We start from the raw sequence: 23,131 nt of genomic DNA on the forward strand, positions 1-23,131 counted from the left end.
ATGATGATAGGAAAAGGGAATGTCCTTTGACCGCGAGTAAGAGCTACGACGAGTTTCCAAAGTACGAAGGTAGGAGTGTTTAGGTGATTGACCGGGAAAGCCCTGACATTGGCATTGGCATTAAGGGTTCCGCCGAACATTGCCACGCCTTCCTTTGTGCGTCGACGTCGTGTTGCGCGCGTTATTTCGCCATAGTCGTTAATTGCATTGGACTTAATGGATCGATATCCAGAATGGCAAGCGACACAAAATCTCACTTTATAGACAGCATAACAGATAAGTCAGACGAAAATTTATTTTACTCAAATATATTATACTTATAATATATTATATTTTTTTTAAATTAAACACTCTATACATGTTATAATATTTTTATACACGGTTTTTTTATGATTAACATTTTTTTGCAATTTATATATAAAATGAATAGCGACTAAAGTATACAAGAAATAATTAAATACAACGTAATCTTATTTTATTTTTATTGAATTGACATTTTATATTGTTTATTATACTTTTATACTTTATATATTATACTTTTAAATATATATACACAAAGTTATAACACATTAGATTTAGTAGAAATACTAACATGTTTTTCTTTTCTTATATGTTTTTTTATTTTGCATTATATTTTTTCTTACAAATAGATTAAATAATTATTTGTTAAATATATGTCATATCTCGTACATTGATAAAATAGTCGTTAAATATATATCATATATCATACATGAGTTTTTTTAAACCATTTTTTAATAAACTCATTACTTTTTAAATTCAAACTCGCAATCACAATAATAAATTTCTTATGACATGACTTTCTTTTCTCTCTCATCCTATCATACAGTTTATGTATATTCACTGATTATAGAATTCTATAAATCTAACATTCAAATAGACTATAAAAACGCTACGACATGCGACATGCTTCTATTGTGGATTTCTGCCATAAAAACTTGTGCGCTATCGAGACATTTTTATATTCTAGAATACATATCTGGCTTTTCTTCCCTATCATATTCTCGTAGCAGCGTTCTCCCATGAAAAAGTTTACCGCGAAAATAATACGAACGTTTACCGTAAATTTTCTCGAGCCAAGACACAGAGAGTACATTATCGTATACTCCTTTATTCCTCTGCCTTTCTATATTAAGTCTCGGAAGCTTGCACAATGTCAACTTCGAGAAACTGGCATTTTCTAAGTCGCATTCTTCCGCGTACGGGCGCGAGAGTTTCAATTTCAAACTCCCATTTAATACTCTACTACTTTTAAAACCGCGCTCAAATATTTCCGCTTCATTTATTTCGAGGCGTAATTGTAATTTGGATGATAATTATATATTTTTTTTCATTAATTATATATTTTTTTCTGTATTTTTTACAGTTTATTTTTTGGATTTATTATAATTTACACATATCTTTTTTTTTCTTTTGAACATATATGAATGAGAAAGAAATAATATGAGTCATTAATTTTTTCAATATGACAGCGCTCTTTCTCGAAAGAAAATAATTTTGCACATGGCAGGTTTTTTGTTCGTTAATGTGAACACTTTGAAAAGAAAATCGGTGTAATAAGGTTTTCTTTCGGGTAGGAATTCTTCTCTATTCGGACACGGAAATGAAGTCATTTTTTTTTCGCGCCGCACACTAGACGGTTTGAATGGAACAAATGGCGCACTTGATTGATCGGTGAAAATGTTTTCTGACAAATGCCGAATCATACGGTATTCTTCCTGTTTGTACTTCAGAACGGAGATGCAAAATTTTCGGATGCATTTTGAGGGGTGATCAAAAACAATAGGTTTGTTACGGTAGCGTTGTTATTGATTTCCGATTGGGAGGAAACCGAGGAAGAGATATTTAGACGCGCAGAAGGTGCAGAGAACGAAAAGACAGATTTCACTGAGGATGTATTGCATTCTCTATATACGTTGATAGCTGAGTTTTTCGAGAGGGTTATATTTTCTTTTGTTTACAAAAATCGTTTCAGCTAAGTAAATCCAGAATCCTACTTATACATACATCGGAGAGAAAGAGAGAATTATATGTATATATATCCGACAATGTGTGAATAGGATCTTTATACGAAGTCATGCTAACATGTCGCTTTAAATCACATTACAATTATAGTCGTCTCGTAATTGTCACAGTAGATTTTGTCTCTATCTCGCGAGCTTACTTAAGCTTGTTCCACTGTTAACATTACACAAGTCATTGTCGTCACCTGCCACGTAACAGGATTCGCCCGACAAAGCCCAATTACGAGATCCGAGCTGTATGTTGGCGTGAAATGTGCTTTCAGTCGCTCACGAAACAGTCTCGTTTTAAACTACGAAGATTTTTATAAAGTAACTAACAAAAACGAACGATAACGAAACGCGTAACATATATATATATATATATATATATATATATATATATATATATATGTATGCATTATATTATTTTTATTGAACGCCGTGGATTTTCGACAACAACTTCTATTATATTTTTATTATAAGAATTAATTGTAACATTTGTCAATTCAAGTTTTTAGCAAAACAAATCTTCAACAAAATGTGAACTATTTTTTTTCTTATACTAACATTAAAAAACGAATTGTTAATGTTTATTTGCGAAATTTTTCTTCGTCTTACAGACTATTTTAAATAAATAATAAATAATTTTATTCAATAATATTAATAATAAATATTTCATTTAAATCATTAATTCTATTATTTATGTAATTTAAAGGATTATGATATACATAATTTATAGTCACTTAAAAGCTATTATTAATAAATTGTTTTATTACTTGATATTTTTTGAAAGAAATCTTACGAGTAATAATTTATAAAAAAGAAATTCGTAATTACAATATTACGATGACAATGATGTCTTCTATATTGTTTCTAAACCATTCTCGCTCCGATTTGTACAATTTTGTCGTACAAGCTATACAAGCTTTTTCGTCTTTCGGAAGAAGTGTCCTTTACGTCACTGGTTACAATAAACGTCCGATCCATTATTTCTTTCGTTTCCTTCGTCCAGCTTTGTTGCCGATGTCTGATAACTCCGGCACGCCATTTCATCGCGGGTACCTCCCATCGGGATTCATAGGATTTCAGAGTTGCACTCCTTATACCAGCGACGTGAAGGACTAATGCTAGGAAGCCGCGTGCGCGCTTGTAGTTATGAAGAACCTTCCACGATCTCGCAATTTCCTGGTTATGCCGGCATCTCATGAATAGCCGTCCTCATTCCATAACGCGTGTACGAGCTTACAGCTTGTATATACAGTTATACGCATCGACTGCGTATAATGTGTCGTGGATTGTTCATTCAAAATTGAAATTTCGCTGTTTTTCTCGTTTGTTCTATTGATGTAGATATATAAAATATTATTTTTAGATGAAATCGAGATCCATCCTCATGTGATTTTGCGGTTAAGCATCATTATTGGATTCGAATAAAACGATAAAATCCACTAACAAAACTAACTGCTTTCTTTTCTATTAATTTTACAAGTTTTTTAACTATCTAAATATGATTTGACTTTTATAGGAAAGATTTGGCATTATATGTCATTGTAACATTCGTAAAATCGTAGATTGTATTATTACTATTAAAATTAAAGATTAATATTCTATAGATAATTTGTTATCTCATTTTTGAGTAGTTCTTTTTTTATAACTTTGTTAGATTTAATGATAAATACGATTTTTTACGTAAAAAATTTACTGAAGATAATATAAATGTTTTTAAAGACTTCCTTCCTGTTTTTATATACTTGAAAAAGAAATTGTGAAATTTTGATTTACTTATTTCTTTTATTTCGTGGAATTTTGTACTTCAGCTACAAGTAGAAAGAAGTATAATATTTAATTAGACCGAGTTTTGACGAAGTTTGTTTCCGCTCCGCTAGATACTATAATTATTTCCGTAATTTATATCGTTAGACTTTCACAACCGACTTATACCTTCAGTGATGTCGAACTTCGGCGTAACAACTTTGTTGTGAAAGTTTAGCTATTGCAGATTAATTTTATATTAAATTAATTCTTTTTTCTAAACAAAATGCAACTCCTGCTTCATTTTTGAAAGAAATGTTTTTATGTTATAATCTTATAATACGAAAAGATTAATTAAATATTATAATTTAATATTATGTTATCATATTATTATATCTATGTATGAAAATCTTTCAAAACAAATTTTTTAATCGAGAACAAAACTACAAAAATTACATATATATGTAATATATAATACATATTTCTATTGAACTTTTTTTTTTTTTTACAAAATATTGCATAAAAAGAACATGTTCGCATGTATATTGCAGTTATGAAGTTTCTGCTGTAAAGTACGTGGCATCATGTGCACTGGAATATTTAATTACTGCATTTTTCTCTGCGAAAATTTTTTCAATTAATACTATGGAATTGCAGACTTTTTATAACGGACATTTTGAGCCGCATAGAAAGTTCATAGTGCACGATGAGAATATATGGCAGTTACGTAAAATAGACCGAGCTTGTTAAAAAAGATATCGTAAGGAAAGCCGACGAACGTCTCGTTTGCGTAATCGTGCTGGCGTAGGTAATTTTAAGAAATTTTTTTAAACTTTTTTATGCATTACTATCTGCAGCTGCTTTTAATAAAACTGTTTTTTTTTTCATGTATTTGTGTTTTATAGATATAAAGCAATGTTGTATATGTTATAACGAATATATATCAGTGTAATAAAATAAATAGCAGCTATAAAATAAATGACATAAAATGATGATATAACGTTTAGGAGTATTATGTATCTAGAAGTATTATATATCTACATATTGTAATATATATTTCAGTTATATATTTAAATTATAGTTTAATTCTTTTTATGATAAAAGACTTCCACTTAGTATTTTATTTAACTTATATATCTCCACTTTAGATAATGGCCTTATATTTTAATACATTTTGCAAACTTATAAATTACTTGCATGACGCTTACCATTACGAAATTTTTCATATAAAATATCTGGACAATTTTTACCTGATATCTCATATCTATATTACATGTACAAACACATTTATTTGTATTTTGGGGAATAATTTGTGGTTTAAAAAATTTTTTTATCATTTTTGTCCTATTCTTTTCACGTATCAAGCGATTATGTTTTTTTATATACTTGTTATGATGCAATTTGATACTTTATGATTTAGAGAGGAAGAAAGACTTGTAGTTGCTTTTATGTCACTCGTGCAGTCAGTCGTCGCGCACTTCGGTTAATGGCACAAATGCGTTTGTGACGTAAACCGTACATCTTCATATACGTCGGGGTTACTTTCGTGTTACATTCGTATCGTGGATATACGATTCATGTATTTTTGCTAAAAAAGAAACATTTCTAAAGAAGTGCTCTGTACAACGAGATACTTGATATATTTTTTTTTATCAGATGCAATTGATATAAATGTCAATAATAATAAATACGTTTAAAAAAAATTATTATTTTTTAATAATAAAATAATATTTTTTAATATACATTAAACATATTCTTTCTCTGTGTAAAAAATATTTATTTACATGTAGATTTGTTTTGTGAAAAACGTTTTCTCAAATTATAAAAGTGAAAATATAGCAATTGGGACAATTAATCACTTCAGTACAAATAGAAACTGTTAATTTATCAATGTAATATTATATTGTTATGCTGCTTTTATCATATTTAAATACAATTTGCAGTGACACTCTACAGTGAATGCTTGTTTGCTGCATAAAAGTAATTAGAATTTTAGAGCACGTTAGCATTTTTATATAACATGTATGGGATCATTTGTTGATAATAATTGTAGTTTATGTATATTTGATGAAATTTTATCCTCTATTGATTATAAAATTTTTCATATGTTTTTACTTTCTATGCGTACTTATTATTTTTCCCATTTCACCTCCGGTACTACCTCTTGCATCTTTCATTCGTATGTCCGTAGGCGACGAAAAATGCAATCATGAAACTCGGCGACGCGGTGCAGCTCGGGGAAATATGTTCGCGGTTGATAAGCATATCTGCGCGAGTTGCCGAGCTTTTCTCACGAGATTTTCAATAGTTTTAGACAAACTTATTTGCATGAGAATACTTGACTATCATTCGAAGTTATACGGGGCATTCTCTGGGTGATTTATTTAATTTAAATTTAAGTTAATTTAATTTCTTACAAATGCTACATGTGTAATAATATTTTATAAACACTTGTGATTTTTATAAGCAGATTTCACAGTATTAAAGTTGATGATTTTAACATATATATTAATGCAGCATAAAATAAAAATAAGAATTTATCTACGATTTTATACGAATCTATGTTTGTTATGCATAGACATGCAATACAAAAAGTTAAATTATATATAAATATATAATAATATTGCGCACAATTTTTTTTAATAACGCATTATAAAATATAAAATATTTATATGGCAATATAATAACTGAATAATGACTGGGATATTATAACTAAATTTACCATAATAAAGTGGTATTTAAATTTTATACGGTGATATGTTTTCAATAGAATGACGTTGGGGTGGTGACACAAGAGATCTTTTTACGCCTTTGCAATTATAACACGGTGGGGTGTTTTGCGTGTGCGCAATAAGCATCTTCTTTGTCGATCCCTGTTCCATTGGATTTGGTATAATGGCAGCGACGGGTTGAAACACACGTTTTGTATTAAAAGTTTAATTTAAAAACTTTGCGATTTTTCTATAGCATATTATAATTTTATTCAGAAACATTGTGATTGCAGTATAATTTATCTTGTCTCTATTATACGTTACGAAATTGAACAAAAATTAAATAATCAATGCAGCCAAGTTGATGTATTTATCGTATTACACGTCAATCTCTATTTTTAAACGTGCAAGCTTGATATTTTCCGATGATTACTTTAAGCTTATTAAAGCACACGCTCATCTTATATCTTTTTTATGAAATTTGTCTTTACAATCGATTGACATCATTTACTTGAACTTATTATTAGATCTTTTTGACAGAGCATTAATTTCCCATTCGTCGAGTAAGTAAGAAGTGATAGAATTGATACAGATTCCTTATAATTATGATTCTGCGACGAACTCGCGTTTGTTTCAAATTTCGTACAAAGCTCGCAGCATTCGCTAAGCAGTACCCTTCGCTATACGAATTTTGCACCCTATAGGCTCCATATATCCCGTAGGATGGAGGATATATATATATATATATATATATCCTCCATCCTATATATATATATACATCGTTCCCTGGCTACCAAGGGTACCCATGAAGCAGCGTCAGATGCTGAATTCAGTTCGACGACGCGCTTCCATCGAAATACACGCGTTCGAAAATCATGTAACGCAACGCGGCGGCGGGATTACTTATTAATTATTGTTAATACAATCATCAATCGATTTGCACGTAAACGTATTTTTTGCTACGTTTTCAGTTGCCCTTTTTATGTCATTGTTGTGGGCAGTTTAACGATTTTCAGTGATAACGCAGTCCTCAACGCACAATGTGTTTGCGCACATGGTTATTCAGTCGGTACAGCGGATTACTAATATTTGCCTTGTTAACGAATGGGAAGCTAATTATCTGAAAATTTGAAATTTCGTATTTATAGATCTGCCAAATATCATCGTCGGAATTATGCATTACGATCGATTTTACTAAATTTAAACAGTATCGAGCGATAATTTTTTGTGACTTATATCTATGAAGAGGCTCAGTCAACAACAAGTGTATCTCTCCTTTGATAAATTATATAAATTATTATATATATAGTTATTACATAAAGTTATTTGTGTTATTTACGTCCCTTTTTATCTTTATTACATCTCTTCGAAAATTGATTGATTTACACTTATCATTTTACGTTTATTTTTAATGTTAAAGTTTATAAATTTATTATTCTTGCTCTCGCAAAAAACTTGTGGTTTACAATATAAATGTCATGAATAATTATTTACATAGTGATTTAAAATCCAACTCTTTTTTTTGTTCTGAATTGGTTAATTAATAATACTTGTTGTGTCGATATTAAAGATCTATTATCGCGCATAGAATCGATAATGTAATTTTGACAAGAGATGTTCAATGAAAATTAGAGATGCAGCCGGCGAAATACCGAACGAAACGAAAATCGATACAGCATACCCGGCTTCCTCTCTATCTCTGTCTCACAGCTCCTTCTTCTCTCCTTGTCGCGGGGAAAATCCGGCGTCACTGAACGAATATCGTATAGTAAAACGAGAAATACTGTGCTGGCTTGACTTGTCTACTCGAACTATACGCGGTTGATTTAAACTAAAACATTTTGGTAGAACTGTGAAATGTGTTTTAGTTAAATACACTTTTGTAACTTTAAATTTGGCTTAGTAAACCGATTAAAACATTAGTATAGGAATATTATTAAATTGTAGACTAATACAACAATTTATTATAGCGTGTAGGGCATTTTAGAACGTTATTGTTTATTTTTAGTTTTTTTTTTTTTTTTTTTTTTTTCCAAATATGTTTTATGTTAAATTTTTTTATGAGCACAATCTGTTATTGTTCAATATACTTAAGTAATTGTATTTCATAGATGAAATATTAGTTGGCGAAGTATGTGACGTCATAAAGTGAAATTGAGCAAATGAATTATAAAGAAGGATGAAAATGGAACTTATGAAAAGTAAAATGTGTTCTCTCTGGAATTTTTTGTGTTATTAATATTATATATCCATTATAATAATAATTATAATAATATTAATATGCATTATAATAATTGACAATGTTTGATGTAATTTTTTTTATAACTATATTCTCTTTATGAGTTAATATTGAATTTTTGACAATAATAAATATTAAACGAAATATATTTTGCGATGTCAAATACATATATTGAAGAAGTGTTACAGTTATAAGAAATAACTGATCATTTTGAAAAAGTTGGCAATGAAAATAAATATTTACGATGCTTCGCGCACAACGTTACGTAAACGGTATTAAAAATTTACGGTTACACACGCGATACATGTAAAATATCGTTTACTTTTCACTAACATCGGCCAGTTTTTCGCACTTCTCGTAAATGTACCTGGAATCGGCCATGTCCGAGTTCAAGTACGTTTCGGAAAGCGTTTTCATTGTGATGAAATTGAATCTTTTATGCGCTCTAACGCTGTCTCGGATGTCTCGGAGTTTTGACGTTGTGGGTGGCCGCTATGTTCGCATTACGTGTCACATCAACAATTTGGACTATAGAAGCCGACGCGAGTTGACAGCCTGACAGGCAATGGTTTGATATTTTGTCTTTCTTGATATGTTCTCGTTGATAAAAAGTAATATATTTTTCATTAGTGCGTGTATTATTTCTTTTCTTTCAAAATTTTATTTTGTTTCATTTATTAGTACGAACATGCGAGAAAATGTGTTATTTACATTCTTAGACTTAACTGTATGATAAATATATATATATTATCAATCAGCCATGGATCTATTGGTTTTTATGTATATATTATTTTATAAAAGAAAAAATGTTTATTTTGGAAAATTTAATTTATAAGTTTCCTTGCTTTTAATGTTATTAAAAATTGATGCTTCGTGTCGATCGATACAGTAGGTACACATATACATGGGAACTATATCCAAGATGACGAACTATGTAGTTTCTACTTTATTTTCATGTTGCATGATGCGTAAACGATTACAATAACGTATTGATGGATTACACGGGAAATTTATTTTACGGTATGCAGAGGGGAGAAAGAGTAGAAAATACCAGTGTAACCTAGCTGTGAAAATAATGGAAGTTTCTGCGAGATATAAATGCAACAGCTCGGTTATTGAAAGATATATCTAGACTAGGTTATATACATATGCTATAAGTTGTGTCTTTAAAAAATGCATTGTTTATCGTGAAACTAATAAAAAGTAACAAATAAATATGACATTTTCAACGTGAAACGAGTTGTAATGGGAATTTTAAAATTATAAAAATGTACGTATTTATGTATTTCCTACTACTATTGTTTTAATCCGACGCATTGTTCGACAGAATCACACGGGGAAACGCTCTTTCATTCGATCGAAAGAGCTCGAGGGATCACGGAAAAATTTTGTCACATAAGCATATATAGGCGTTTCGTTAATCCAGGCTACATACAGGCTTTTTTATACGATAGCTGCTTCGATTTAACGGCAATGGCAGAGTCAAAGTGCGCGCGTGATTGGCAGAACTATCACTGATGTGCTTTGTTCGATCCGGCTAGATACACGAGCGTAAAGTGACCGTGTCCGGCAAAAGACAAAAAAGAAGCTATCAAAAGCTATCGTGCGCGACGCAAAGTGAGGGAGATCCTGTGCGATGGATCGGAAGGAGTCTCAGCCCAGTACGTCGGCCGCGTCGTCTATGTACACCGGCACCCTGCAGCTTCGCTTTAACGTAAGTGAATAAAAAGGACCAAAGCAAATAGAAAAAGAGAGAGGGGGGGGGGGGAGGAAGAAAAAGAATGGAAGAGGCAGAATTCTTTGAAACTGGCGAGAAGCTTTGCGCGGGCAACATTCGCCAGGAACATGCTCTCAATATCTGAAATTGACCACGTTTCTACCGCACTCAATGCGGAACTTTCGTCTCCTTTGGATTCGTTCTCGTGTTTCATGTCAGTATAAAAATATATGAAAAGAAAGCAAATTTGTGTGTCACGCGACGCGCTTTAATCTTTTATTGTACACTTCGAAGTACAATTGCCTCGATATGTACGATACAAGAATTGACGGCGATTGCAACCGTAATTCTCCTTTTTCGATTTGTAGTTTGTTATTCACAAAATTAAATTTGTTTAAAATATTTTGTAATTTTTATAATTAATATTTTTTATAAGAGAGAAAGAGTTTTTAGTAACTATGTACATTCTGATTGTTAGTTTTGAAAAAGAAATGTTGCGCAAAAGATGTCATTATCGCTGGAAGAATGGTTAGAGGAAAAAAGTGCGTTGCCTTTGCCATCGATACACTTGAGAAATGTGTGTGTGTGTGTGTGTGTAGAGCGCTCACGTTCAATAATTTTGTATTCCTTTACTTTGTCCACGATTGCACAATAATGGTGTCGTTTGAGGGACGATCGAATTTTTTCTTATCGCCACGTCGCTTCGGGACAAGACGCTTACACTTCAAGCGAGAGAAAACGCAATTTACAATGTTCGCGAGAATATTTCATACTAAAACCACGACGATGATAATATTGAGGATAAACATGCGAAGAGAACGAAGGTGCAGTGAAATTTTTCGTTGGTCGCTCGTAAGTCAGCTCGGCAAGATATCCTCTGTTGTGCAACCATTTCTCTTTTCCCGGTTTCTTTATCTTCTTTTTTCGTTAACGTACTTTTATTTTCTTCAGAAAAGCAACGGTTTCTGCCACGATGCTGTCCGATATCTTGCTTCCTCCTTGTTTGTGTTATATAACGCGACTCGACCTTTTTGCGTTCGCTCCTAGTTTTTACAATCGCTATTTTTCAGTTCTCGAAGAAGTGTCATTACAGATCTTGCTTTTTCGTGTCGTGAGCAATTGTGAAAAATATTGATAAAGATATAATTGTAGATTATGTCATCTCGTATTACGCTAGGAGTGATATAGATTTAATTAAACAAATAGGGAATGTAAGAAATTAGGTGACATTAAGTATTTTATATTTTTGTGGACGTCGTATCAAATAATGTATGATCCGATCGAGAAAGTTGCGCATCTTATTGCGGTTGCCACGTTGGATAATGAATGACATTACCGTGTAAGATCCATCGCGTCGCTTATGAGAGAATATTTCATAGTTGGAAAAGTTATTCCTGGGTGCAACTACCACATTGACAATTCTAACCAAGGATATCCTCAGGTTGGAAGATAACATTTCTCATAAATCATATGGCAAACTCTTACTATCTTTTCAAATATTTTTTTAATTGGTCTGTACAAATGGATGTTTCATATATGTTTTTTTGATGGAAATTTCAGTGCAAGAGGGAAAATTGTAATTTTTCATTAAACCGTATAAAATTATAAAATTTGTAATGTTACGCGCACGCGCGATATTCGGGTTATATACTTCATATAAATTTTATTACGGTCTTGTCGGTAATAGTCGTATCATTCTCTCTAATACGAATAATAAACATAATTTTCTCGGGATATTTATTTAGTCGCTGTGAGCGTTTCGGAGATACGTTTACGAATGTTGTCGGAACGCTAGAGCGCCAAGTTTTACGTCGAACTTTCTACTTACTTGCCGGTAAATTGCTTCTCCCCAGGAACATTTCGAAGGATTGCGCTAAATGGGACGTCAAAAGTTTTGTTCGTGTCCAATTTTCTTCGACGAACTGTTTACTCGCGGTTTGGTCGTGAACGGAACTTACCCCCTCGCAGAATACGCGCTTCTTACTCGTACGTGTAACGTATATTTATGTGAGGCATTTAGCGTGCCATTATTCTCTTAAGCTTAGAACTTTAATAGAGGCACTGATCTTTAACGATATTTTGTTGTACACGAAATGAAATGACGAGAATGGAATACGATTATGATATGTATGTAATAGTACAAGAATCAAAGAAATTGTAATTTGAAGCAATAAAAAAATCATTTGTTTTTACAAAAAATATATAGGCAATTATAATATTGTATAATATTGTATAATAAAAATGCAAATCAGAATAATATCATAGAGGAAAAAAACAGATTATATTCCAACAAGTTTAATATTTTAACATGTCATGAATTGGTTCGTACATTTTTCTTCAATATCGATTGCTTGTCTTATTACTTGTATTTCATTATATATCTCTTGTATTTTTTTTTTACAATACTACCTCTTCGTTATGTAAATTTTTCATTACATTTTTTACACATCGACAGACTTCAATGGGCTCGACGAGTTATGCCACGGGTATAATTGTTTAATTTAAAGTTTTATGAGCTCCGAGAAATATGTATTACTTTCTGATTTTATGATCGTTCAAAAGTGTTTCTGGTATGTTAAATTAACCTTGATTTTTACACTTCGCAATATTACGCCAGAGTTATATTCACACATCATGCTTCATTTTGTAAATCGTATTCGAGTTGTTGAATCTACATTCTGTTGACGTTATTCACGGACTTTCTGGCAGATTATATCGGAGCCATTTCGCGAAGATTAAAACTTAATTGCCAGTGTATGAAGTTTAACGTGCCCGATGGGAGATGAAGGAAAGTGTCGTTAAGAGGAAATTAACCGAGTTATCTTGTAACGCAGTTTAATTCGGTTTTAGTTAATATAGCAGTAAATTCATTTGGCGGTGTATCAAGCAAATTATTCTCCATAAATATTATAATCAAAATGTGCTTTCTTACATGTTAGTAGTTAGTATTTATTTTTAATAATATTAACTTTATCAGTTAAAATAAATTAAAAAGGAATCTCTTGTATACATATAATATATATTCATTTCAACAATTGTAGTATCTTTTTTTTTTAGAGTAAAATAAATACATTATAATTTATTCTTTCGTATTAGCCACAGATATATAATGCTTGTCTATCACGTGCAGCTTTAATATTAATATTAATCTTCTTTCGAAAGTGTGTACATATTAATGTATGCAAATCAACAATTTGTACTATCAAGAAACGTAATCTGGCATGAGCTTATAATATTTAATACAGTATGAGATTATCATATCGTGATGATTATGATTTATTATAATGATGATATTAATTTAATGATTTTTAATCAGTATAATTTTACAAGTAATTAAGCGGTGTTTTGAAATTAATGTGAATTTACGATTCATTTTTTTTGTATTGAGAACGAAAGTTGTAGAAATTTTAACGACTACTTTTCTAATTTTACTGTTCAACGATAACGTTCTTTAACGATAATAGCTGGGACACCTGATATCTGATGAAATTCTTGCGACTCCTGTTTCATCGAATTCAATCCTACGGGATTTTCATTGGTTACTACTGGAGAATCGAAATGTGTCAGGTCATTGGCTCTTGCTATTTGAATGGATCGGAGTGAAGCACTCGGTTAACGTGTCCTATCTGTGCTATATGGTCAGTCTCCTCGACTGACATTCTCCTTTGTTCTTTTCATCGTAGAAAGTTTGTGAGGACTAAGAAAAGCATAAGTAGATTAAAAAAGTGTAAAAGGAATAAGTAAGGAAGGAGTAAAGTATAAAAAAATGAAAGCTGAACTAAAAATTCTCTATTTTTAATTATCATTTATTATTATATAAAATTCTAGCTTTCTTGTTCAAAAATTAATTTTAACTATTTTATTAATTTTTGTAATTATAAATAACATTCGCACAATTAATACATATGTTCTTAAAAAAAAAAAAAAAAACACAAAAGAGTAATTGTAATTACAAGCTTTCTGATATTTTTCTCTAATGCAAGTGTAGCAAAATTCTGCATATATTATAGTTTCTATTAACGTGAGTGGAACTTTTTGGAAGTGAGTGTATATTCAGCTTTCTGAACGGCTGGTGACATGGAAGTAACGCGCGATCGATTATGTCAGAGGGATGTAAATAACTCCACTTTACATAGGAAGTGGAAGTAAAAGTACCGCTAAGTGGATTAACGATTCTCTTTAGTACATCGGAGAATATTAATTTTACGTTTAAATATAAATAGAACTGTCATGATAATTGCGATAATGATTATTATTATCAATATTTTATATCTTTTATCTGACAATCACATTTGTTGAACAGAAAAATTGATTGCTTCTCAAAATGACAAAAAGATATAAAAAAAGAAATAATCTTTGCATCTGCTTATGAAATGAATTTCGTTTGAATATCGGATGAAGAGAAGATGTGTATGTATCGTACAATACTAAACTAAGGTACCTGACTATATAATGCCAGCGGACAAAGTGAATTAACAAGTTAATCTGGCAGTTTTCCGGAAGTCGACTAATTTGTGTATTTAACGGCTATATATATTCTACACGACGGTTTCGAGAAGATCCCCAGAGTCTAGCGAAATTGAATGAGGTTACTAGCAATAAGGTAAAATCTTCTGGGACTCTTAGTCTCTACTCGATACATCGATTATCGATTAAAGACACGTCCAGTAATTTTACGAACGAAGGAATTGGTTATTGGATACATAGGAGTAGAAGTTTTATATAGATATATAGGTATATATGTGTGTTGTATATGTGTGGTGTTAATATCTTTTGAAATTCCCTGTTCTTTAAAATTAGTTCATCGAATTTCTTTTTCTTGGCAGCAATATCTGATATTGGAAAAGAGTAACCAGGATCGCGCACGTAATGAACATTTCATGCTTTGTGGACATTACAAAAATTAATTCGATCCATCAAGTATAAGAATCGGATTAGGATTTTGAACACTTGTGTGAAAAGACGTTCTCGGCATTATTTTATGTAGAGTAACATGAATTAATGAAACTTAATATTGTTATCCTCTTGTGGAATTGATAGTTTTATAAAAATTTTATCCCTTCGATATTATTATGTTTCATTATTTGAAGAAAAATGCTAAAGCTTATAAAAAAATTTTTGAGGAATATTTTTTATTGAGAATATGCTTATATAACTTTTTGTTATATTTAAATTTATAATTTGCAACAATTTTATGATCAATTTTATGATTTGTTTGTTTTTTTTTTTTTTTGTATTATGTTATAAAATTAATGATTTTCACAATTTTTTTTGCTTCTAATTTTCTCTTTAATGACTAATATCTAGGACAAGATTACATGTTAATTAGCTCATTAGAAGTTGATATGATGATCTATATATCTGTCCTGATGAAAGGTCATGTATAATGGTTGCTACAACGAACCGCGGAAATAGAGCTCAGTATCTCGAAAGCTTACAAGCGATCGATAGGTTCGTGCGGTAAAAGGCAACTATAACAGCAGGGTAAAAACAGGTGATCGACCTGAATGTTTCGTGGAATATTACATAAGAATATTAGTGCTCTCTAAGAGCTAGTGCTTTCTATTTTGTGTTTTGCAGTCATGCAAAGGGATTGATTTTCTTGTAGAAATTTTGTTTACGTATTAATCACTTATACGGATATAAAAAAAAGCTCTTAAACTGTACACTGTATATATATATATATGTTGAATGCGAAAAATGGTAAAAGCTTTTAATTAGGTTAACATTTTTGCTTTTATTAATCATTTTACAATCATACATTTATTTTTTTCCAATATTTTACGTTTATTTAAAAGATGTGTATTTTGATGCGCATGCATATCACAAATAACATACAATAAATTAATTAAATTTCATGATGGTAATTAACGTATCGTGAAGCAGAAAATTGAGTGAATTTACAGTTAATACGAAGTTTAAGAGGAAAGCGCCTAAATACTCGATGTCTTTTGTACGTGCTTTCAGTCGACACGTTGAACTTGTGGACAAAGAATGTGTCGCACAGCCTGACTTTTACTCATTAGGTTGCAATTTGCAGCAGTTTGAACGTCACATCGATTATAGGCTATGCGCTGCGTCACTGTTGCATGCGGTGGGAACTACGGTTTTGCGTTAGTTACTGTATATCTTATGACGGGGGTTATTAACCTCGTAATAATGTCCACGTCATTTTGATTTATATTACAGAATGTTTTGCGCGAGCTGGAGCAAAAGAAACCGCAATTGGACGAGCTGGTTCACACGGCCGAGAACTTGCGCGCTGACACGAATCGACAGCAGTTGCACGGCAAAGGTAAGTTTTTTTTTGTATATCACAATTGTGTATTTTCCAGGCTCGTTTAACAATAAACAATACGTAAAGCCGGTATTTCTCCTGATTGCGGCAACACAATTTTATTTTAATCTTTTCTTTACATGTGGATGTTGATAATTTATTATATATATTTGCATAAATAATATTAATATATTCAATTTAATAACAGAATTTTATAATTGTTTCGTAATGCCAGATTTGAAAAATTTGGACTTGTTATTTTTTCAATACATAGAGAGGTACTCTATCTTTAAAAAATGCTCAAAATTCTCTCTATGTAATTTGCATAGTTTTATTATAAAAAATATAGATTGCAAACTGTCAAAAATTAAATGAGTTACTTTTTTTATACAATTTTGCAGTGGATTTCAATCTTTTATTAATTAAGCATACTTGCTATGCGAAAATTAGAAAAATAAACTTATGTAATATTAAATATACGTATTTAAGATGTTATAAATTTAGAGATATAATATGTTCCATATATTATCTTTTTTAACACTTATTAATTCTTATTATTAATTCTGTAATTTATATTTTAATTCTTTACGAGCATTGACAACGAATTTTAAGAGAGTAGTTTAGTTTACTATTGATTTATTTGTGTCGGACTCGAATTTTTTTTTTATGAGATGGATAAGGAAAATATTTTCACGGAAAGCATTCGATAAGTGCATTGAGATCTAATGGATTTAATGAGTTTCTGTCGTCATAATTGATACTGCAGAAGCAATCCTGCCTGCACAGCACTTTCCGCAATCGGGCGAACTTTAGAAGTTTAATTATCGGCTATGATTGCTCATCCGAAGACTGTAATAAATTGCAGTAACTGCCGATCGATGTAAATTCAGTCTGCAAATTGTTCTGAAATTAATTGTCATATACCGATTTATCATTGAATGTTGAACGCCAGTGCAATGCATCACGAAGGCATTAACACGGTTTTAACCTTTTCATAATCCGCAATGTCATTTAATTGCGTATTAACATTCTATACATTGTTTGTAGCTATAAATATATATTGATATGTTTTATCTCATATGAAACATACGGCAAGATTGAATTGTGTAATCAGATCGTCAGAACTTTAATTCGTGATATTCGTACGTTTTGGAACAATCAGAATTAATTAATTAATTAATTTAGAAATTTCATTCTCTCACGCTTCCACAGACTCTTAAATTCCACGTGAATAGATGCAATTTAAAGTCAACGAAGGAGATTACTTGCGTAAAGCCGCTAACTATTTCAAGCCTCCCGAAATGTTCTCTTTCCCCATTGGGCATTGTTCGTACTATATTAGCGTTGCAGTGCTCGTCAGATGCGTCTGGCATCTATGGCGTGTTGTAGACGAGCTATTGCTTTAGTATTTTATGAAAATGCGAAATATATTTAAAAATATTTTGTTTATCACACCAGAAATAAAAGAGAGAGAGAGAGAGAGAAAGAGAGAGAGAAAATTGAACTTATTGATTTTAAATAATTATTTAAATAATATTATAAATTTTTGAAATAATTTACGAGTAAATATATTATTTATCTCATAAATAAATTTATTATTATTAACTTTATTATTTCATATTATTAACGTATTAATATGTATATTAATGTATTTTATTACTTTTGATGATATATTACCTTTTTATGAAAAATTAAGTAAGAGCAATTAGATAAACAAATTCTGATTTTAGTTGAAAACGAAGTAATACTCTAAAAGTACATATGACGGCGCTTTTAATAAATCACATCGATCTTAGATCTGTGTTGAGCTTTTTAGTGGTGTACGAGACTTATCATGCTGCTAATCATTCGTTAGCGACCGGATTTTACTTGGATTTTACGGAGTAAATTTTTTCCTTTGACCATACATTACGGAGGTAGCGTGTCTGCCTTCCGGACTTGAAATGGCTTAACACGCGAGATTGATCCTTCCCGCAGCGTAACATGTGCATATCAATCTTTTGGAACTTAAATGCGCGTCTTATCTACAGTGGCTACAACAAGTATCTTTTATTCAGCTATATTTTCTTATATGTTTTTATATTTGAAATGAGAAAATATATTTCCAAGTTATATTAACTAATTGTAAAAGTAATCTTGAAAAACCGTAACGTTGTGTGAACAAAACAAATCGTTATTGAAAATTATTTAGGAGCAAAGTCAATTTTTGCACACGAATTTCGTATCAAGAACATATTCAACAGAGCATTTCTCATAATCGTAGATGAAACAAGAAAATTTAATTATTATGAATTATTAGGATCAGGGAATCGAAGAAATTAAATCATGTATTATCAGTTTCACGAACATTTTTCATAATAGGCAGATTATCAAGAACACATACATGTATATGCCAGAATGTTGCCGTTGCCGGACTTTAATTACAAACATGAAACGTACGGAACACGCTACCATCCGCACATTTCACCTGCATAGATTACCACGTTCTTCCCTGGCTGTACGTTGCTAGAGCTGCTTTAAGTGGCGTTAACTCGTACCGTCTTGGAATTGCCTGGCGAAGTTGTCGGTATTCTCTCAACTCGGTTCCTACGACGTTTTAGCCCCTTCTAATCAGTGTAGATTTATGCGGCTCGAAATCCATATATTATGCATCACTGCCGTATCGCGAGTCTTATGTGCTACAAAGTTCTCGAAAAAATAACAAAATAAAAAAAAAAAATAAAATTTGTTCAACACTGATATTCCTTTGGCGAATGATATTGTTGATCTTTTAATTCATCTTTTAATATGAAGAAAACGATAATTAGTCCTAAATATTAGTATTTAAAATTTTCAATTAGCAGGATATTTTTTTATATATCATTAACATAACATATTCTTTGTTAAAGGTAAGGTCGTGAGAACTATTAGAATTTTATGATCGTAAATTTTTATTTGCTGCGTTGAAATTTTGTATTTTAAGAGAAACTTTTATTATAATTTATATATTTGTGTATGTACGTGTATATAATATACAAACATACGCATCAACATTTATTTGTCAATAAATTTTACTTTAATATCTCATTGCATTTTAAAGTAATTCTAAATTACGGGGGGTATCCTGAATAGTTCTACAATGTAATCTACGGCGCATACGTTTGCATATCTCATTCAACGCTTAGCTCGTAAATCAAGAATATCAGGTAGACATAATACATTTAGGCCACATAATGAGTTAATTGCCGCTAGGTCTGGAATATCGTTGCCGGTTACCTACGGGTAGTGGCTCTTACAATTTGCCCAAATAAGCTCAGCAATTTATGTTCATTCCGGCTGGGAGTTCCAGAAATCGATTTGTCTCAGGATAGTTTCGTACTGCGCGGTATAAAGGTAAAGCTCGATATTGGCTTGCGACATTCAGTGTTATACGATTAGATATTCAATAAAGGTCTTATCAACGAATCTGATCACAATGTCAGACAAATTTATTTAAGGACATGCGGCTCGAGAGCGAAATCGTAACTGTCATTCGAAGAGATTTTAGGGAGTAGATTTACAGTAGCTATACAGTGTCCAAGCGGATATTTTTCACGAAAGAGCGACTTATCGATTTTCTTTCAATCGTTTTCATACCAGCTGCCTGCCTCCCACACATATACGTTACCTCTATTCTTCGAAAGCTACCTAGGTAAATCCTACTAGCACGCATATTCGTCGCATCGATTCCTTCTCGTTGAATTCCGTATTCACTACCGGCACTCCTATGACTTTCCTGACGAATGAGTAGAGAGAACGAAATGGAGGAAAACGTCTCGAGATAAGCCTGCCGCCTGTTTCTATCTCCGCAGCTAAGGCACCCGGCTTTCCGGGAGTAAATGCCTCCTCGCGTTGCTTCCACGCGTAGTCCCGCTTTATCAATGCTGTTCAAAATTAAAATCGATCAATTAGTTCAACGCCACGACCGTTATTACATTCTGTTCGCGACTTTGAGAAATTTCCTTGTCGTTTTGAAATTGAAATACTTTGTGACTTAAATTTGCTCTCTGCCATTATTATTATCATTTTACGAAATCTTTTCTTAAATACATATTAGCATAATAGATTTTATGCATACATTTGGACTAAATATAGACATCTTATTTGCAAGCAAAAATATCGAGAATCTATAAATACATTTACATACATAATACATAAGCTAAAATATAATTAAGATTGATATTATAACATATATATCTCAAATATCTCATTATATCCTTTATGGAAACTAATACCTAAATGATATTTTGGAGAGCCAATTTAGATATCGCAAGGATCTCGTGAGCAGATCAACGTTACTCCCAAATACGGATTATAGACGCGTATGTATCGAGCACAACAATATAGTAGTGCGTAGATAGTTTGACTGATGATCCACACATTAGGAATGTAAGGAGCACTTCAAAGCAACGATATGTCTACAGTACCTATTATAATTTAATGTCGGCAAGATAAGGGATAAAGCGTATTCATAATAAGCCTTATTCTTGGTTATACACAGTCACATTATACATACGATGCGTTGTAATATGAATCTAATTGATTGATATTGTGATGCTAAAAATAATAAAGATGTATGTATAAAAATAATAAAGATAAATAGAAAAATAATAAGATAATACTTAATAATATAAAAATGTATAATACAAAAATAAAGATGTAAAAATAATATGAAGTATGAAAAGATAAGAAAGATAATATAAAAATATTAAACATAATAATATAAAAATGCGATTTTTTCCACTATATTTTATTTTAAGAAATTTTCTGGAGATTTTCCACGCGCGATAACGTGACATAAAACGGTATCTTCGCCAGTCTTTGCAATTTTATGCTTGTTTTTTGTCACTTCATCCAATTCGCGTAACATGAAATAAAACTGTTATTTCGCGAATGGGTTTTCGTTTGCTGCTTCTACCGTGAAAATGTAGTTCAAAAAATACAGCGCACGCGATTGTATGATAGACGATTTTTAAACTAATAAATCCAGGTTTCGGGATTATACTATAAATATTCAAATAGTAGATACGTTTGTTTTAAAAATATTTTCGGCATGATTTTCGTTATATGTCTTGACAATTGCACCGTATTATATAATATATCAACTTAAACATTTATCATAGCCGATAAATACTGCTGTTTTGATTATTGACAATTTAGAAAAAATTTCTTGACAGTTGACAGATACATTCTTAAAATCGTACAACCTGTTGCAAGTAAATGTAGAATCCGATATCGTTAATACATGTCATTTTATAATAGAATCGATAAGTTTGCATATTTTTGCAGAGCAGTTTGGTCGTTTCGGGCCAGTAGTTATTCGATTTTGGCGTGTTTGTGGAATAAGAAAGAGTCAGCAGAAAGATAAATTTACTTTCGTCACCGTTTGATGTGCATTTTTCATAAAAGAAATTTTACGAAGATATGATTGTGCAGCAAAACATACCCATATAAATATTTATTTAATTAATTTTTTGATGCGTTTTATGTAATCTCTATTTTATATATTCGCAGATTAAAAATTTAATGAATTAAATATTTATATGACAAATGTAATATATTTATCTTTTGATATATATGCGAAAAATTTGTGAACGAATGTGATATCATAAATTACAGAGAATGGATGAAAATAAAAAATATTTGTATGAAATAAACTGAATATATATTTATCTAGTGAAAATAGATGCTACGTAAATTACGTAAGAGATGATGTTATTTGTAAAATGCAGAAAACATGAGAGAATTGTTTTAGATATATGTTGAAAGCAGATAAATGTTTTGCGAGACAGCAGCATTAACGATAATTTCCATGTGAAACAGCAACATCTTTGGTTTCGCGAGGAGCCAACGCCGTAATGCCTGTCTTGGCGCGTGTTACATTCTCTTACATTCTACGTTGTTATCGTCGCTTCAAAGAGCGAGCACATTTGCCGTATTTCGACTAGTAAAGTGTATAGAGAGAAAGTGGTAGTTGAGAAAGTGCTGTATAAAATATATAGGGTGTCCCATTCTTGACATTTTCTTTTACACAAATTGTTGCATAAATTTAAAAGAAATAGATTTTTATTGAATTAAAGTATCGAGTTACTATAGTAGTTACTATTTATTATATATAAACAATTAAAAATTTAGCAGTTTTTACGAATTTAGAAAAATTTTAAAATTGTAAGTATATTCTTGTTGTTTACTCAAAGTTAAAATATTTTCTATAGAAGTCTACTTTGATAATTATTTCAAGATATTTATTCTTAAATACTGTGAGAAGATCTTTTTAATTTTTTACGTTTTTTAATCATATTTTTGACAACATACGTAAAAAGTATTTACAAAGTAATTACAATGAAATTAAAATTATAGTATAACCACAATATTGTATACATATTGTAGTAAAAT

General features: G+C 31.0%; 1 protein-coding gene across 10 annotated transcripts in view; it reads left to right on the forward strand.

Annotated features, from left to right (window-relative positions):
* The window catches only part of LOC140667379 (dystrophin, isoforms A/C/F/G/H), a 433,980-nt gene that overhangs the window by 104,776 nt on the left and 306,073 nt on the right, over positions 1-23,131 (forward strand). For all 10 annotated transcript variants that reach the window (XM_072895255.1, XM_072895250.1, XM_072895257.1 and 7 more), the window contains one exon: positions 16,630-16,735. In XM_072895255.1, the coding sequence (XP_072751356.1) occupies positions 16,630-16,735 (106 nt within the window). The remainder of the gene's footprint in view (positions 1-16,629; positions 16,736-23,131) is intronic.

The sequence above is a fragment of the Anoplolepis gracilipes genome, chromosome 7 (assembly GCF_047496725.1).
Source record: "Anoplolepis gracilipes chromosome 7, ASM4749672v1, whole genome shotgun sequence".
Classification (NCBI taxonomy): Eukaryota; Metazoa; Arthropoda; class Insecta; order Hymenoptera; family Formicidae; genus Anoplolepis; species Anoplolepis gracilipes.